The following is a 2,227-nucleotide window of genomic DNA, read 5'->3' on the forward strand; positions in this document are numbered from 1 at the left end:
CAGCAGCCAGCAGCATCCGCGGGGTGTTCCCATGCTTGCTGCTGGAGTGCAGAGCCCCCAGATTCCCTTCCGCCCACTTCCAGAAACAGACTGTCGCCCTGTGCCGGGATTTCTCTGCCAAACGAGGCAAATTCCATGTGAAATGAGGCTTGGAAGAAGCCTGTTCCCAGCATCCTGGGGAACCTCCCGCAGATGTGCCCATGGGCTCCGTGTCCCACTCGGGGCCAGCGCTCAGCGTCGGCCGCCTGCCCTGCTCTCACGGGCTTCTGACTGCTCTCCCACTGTCTTTTGTTTCTGCAGGAGGTCACAGCCACCCCGAGCAGCAAAGCGATGCTGGGCTGGTTAAAAAACTCCCAGGAGGGCTCTCCCCAGAAGAAAGAAAATGATTTGCCCAAGTGGAAGAGTCAGTTCATCCAAAGCCCTTCGCCCAAGAAAACCAGCGCGGGTATCCTGCAGCAGTGGCTGGGGGAGGGGGGGGGGCCGGCTGCGAAGAAGCGCAAGGCGTAGGCACGCTCCGGGATGCTGGCCGTCCTTTCCCTCCTGGTTTTCCTGAGCAGAATGAGGAATGTTTTTTGGAAGGCTTTGCAGACGGCTGTTGAGATTCTCCAAGCCTCTCAGGTGTTGATTACATGTTCTAGGTTGTTGTCTCTGTTCTTTGTGGTTTTTTTAAAGGTTGGTGTTCGTCTGGAAAGGTTTTGGCTTTGTGTTGTGCTGGCAGGAGTGGGTGTAACCCGCTGGCCTCCCTTCCTGGCACTCACTGGGGCCAAGCGCAGATAAACCCTCGAGAAGCGTCCCAGCCCGCCGGGGAGGAGCGGCTTCTGCCTCCTGACAGCGCTCACTGTTCACTTCTCCTGTTTTCTTTTCTTTTTCCCTTTTTTTGGTGTTAAGCTGATGCTTCTTTTCCATTTAATTCCATATTGATTCTGTACAAATTCCTGTCAAATCCCCCCACCCTCAAACGATGGCTGCGGTACCGAGGAGCGTGCAGTGCACACGAGGAGGAAACCCCGGGCTCGGGAACATCTGCCAGAGCCACCCCGCTCTGCACCAGCACTGCCACCTGCGTTTGGGGCTCCGAAAGCGGGAGATGGGTGTTTGAGTGGTGCCTGGGAGGAGCCGGGCTCTGACGGGTGTCCCTGCGGGCAGCGGGGCGGGACAGCAGCGTCTTGGTCACATTGTTTGTACGATCGTTTTGGTAACGGGATTGGGAGACTTAGAGAGGATTTTCTTGATCTGGGGAGGGATGTGCTCTGCCTTGTCCATAAAGGTCATTCGTTAAAGCCCCGATAACCCAAGTGCTGTTACAGACCAGCCCAGGGCGGCTGCTTTTGAGGTCAGGGATTTTGTAAGCAGAGCCAGATGTTGCAGACCAAAAGCCTCACCCCGTGGCACCCTTGCTGGAAAGCAGTGCTTCATTTGTACTGGGAAGAATAAAATGGGATTAACTGGTTGACTGCGCAGTGCCCGTGTCTGTGTCCCACCTGTCCCCCACAGCCCCAGTGCTGCTGTTCCTGTGCCTCCATCTGTGGAGCGGGAGACCAGCTGCCCGCTGCCGAGCTCTGGGTACCAGCAGCTATTCCTCAGGGATTTATTTTGGGGCTCCTCTGGAATGATGTGTCCCCAGGGAGGTGCAGGGGTGGCCACAGCTGGGGCTCGTCCCCGGTGAGGGACAGTGGAGCCGGGGCAGAAGCTGCAGGACAGGCACCCGGGGAGACCCAAGTGCTCTCGGAGCCAAATCCATCTCTGAATCCCTCACGTGCCATGGAGGCGGCTGAGCCCAGAAGGTCTCTTGGTTTATAGGAAGCTGGGGTGGGATTAGGATTTCCAGCCAGAAAGCCTCTTGCTAGCTGGCTCCTCATTGCTCCCATGGTGAGTTGAGGCAACAGAGTCGCTGCATTAGCAGCTCCTGGCAGAATAAATGGGTCTTCAGATGCTGGGGCTGTCACCTTAGTGCCTGTCCTTGCAGAGAGGTTTCTCTCCCTGCCTGGCCATCGCTCCTCCAGGGCAAACAGCTCAGCTGCTCCACGCTCACTGCAGCTCCAGCTTTTCCAAAGGTCATTGCCTCATCTCACATTCATTTCAGGTCTCCGGTTGCGGTGGAAGGAGTGAAGATGCTGAGCACGAGTGGGGAACGCTCACCTTTCCCTGCTCGGGGGAACACAATCCTTCCCTGGGGGAGGCCGGGGCAATGCAAAGACACCGGGGACAGATTATCCTGCAGCAGCAG

General features: G+C 57.2%; 1 protein-coding gene across 1 annotated transcript in view; it reads left to right on the forward strand.

Moving 5' to 3' along the window:
• HMCES (5-hydroxymethylcytosine (hmC) binding, ES cell-specific) overlaps positions 1-507 on the forward strand; it is a gene marked incomplete at its 5' end in the record, with an annotated part of 772 nt that extends 265 nt beyond the window's left edge. Inside the window, one exon of the mRNA XM_010086951.1 lies at positions 286-507. Coding sequence (XP_010085253.1) covers positions 286-507 — 222 coding nt within the window. The remainder of the gene's footprint in view (positions 1-285) is intronic.
• Between the last annotated feature and the right edge of the window lie 1,720 nt (positions 508-2,227).

Source organism: Pterocles gutturalis, unplaced genomic scaffold, assembly GCF_000699245.1.
Source record: "Pterocles gutturalis isolate BGI_N339 unplaced genomic scaffold, ASM69924v1 scaffold33661, whole genome shotgun sequence".
Lineage (NCBI taxonomy): Eukaryota > Metazoa > Chordata > Aves > Pterocliformes > Pteroclidae > Pterocles > Pterocles gutturalis.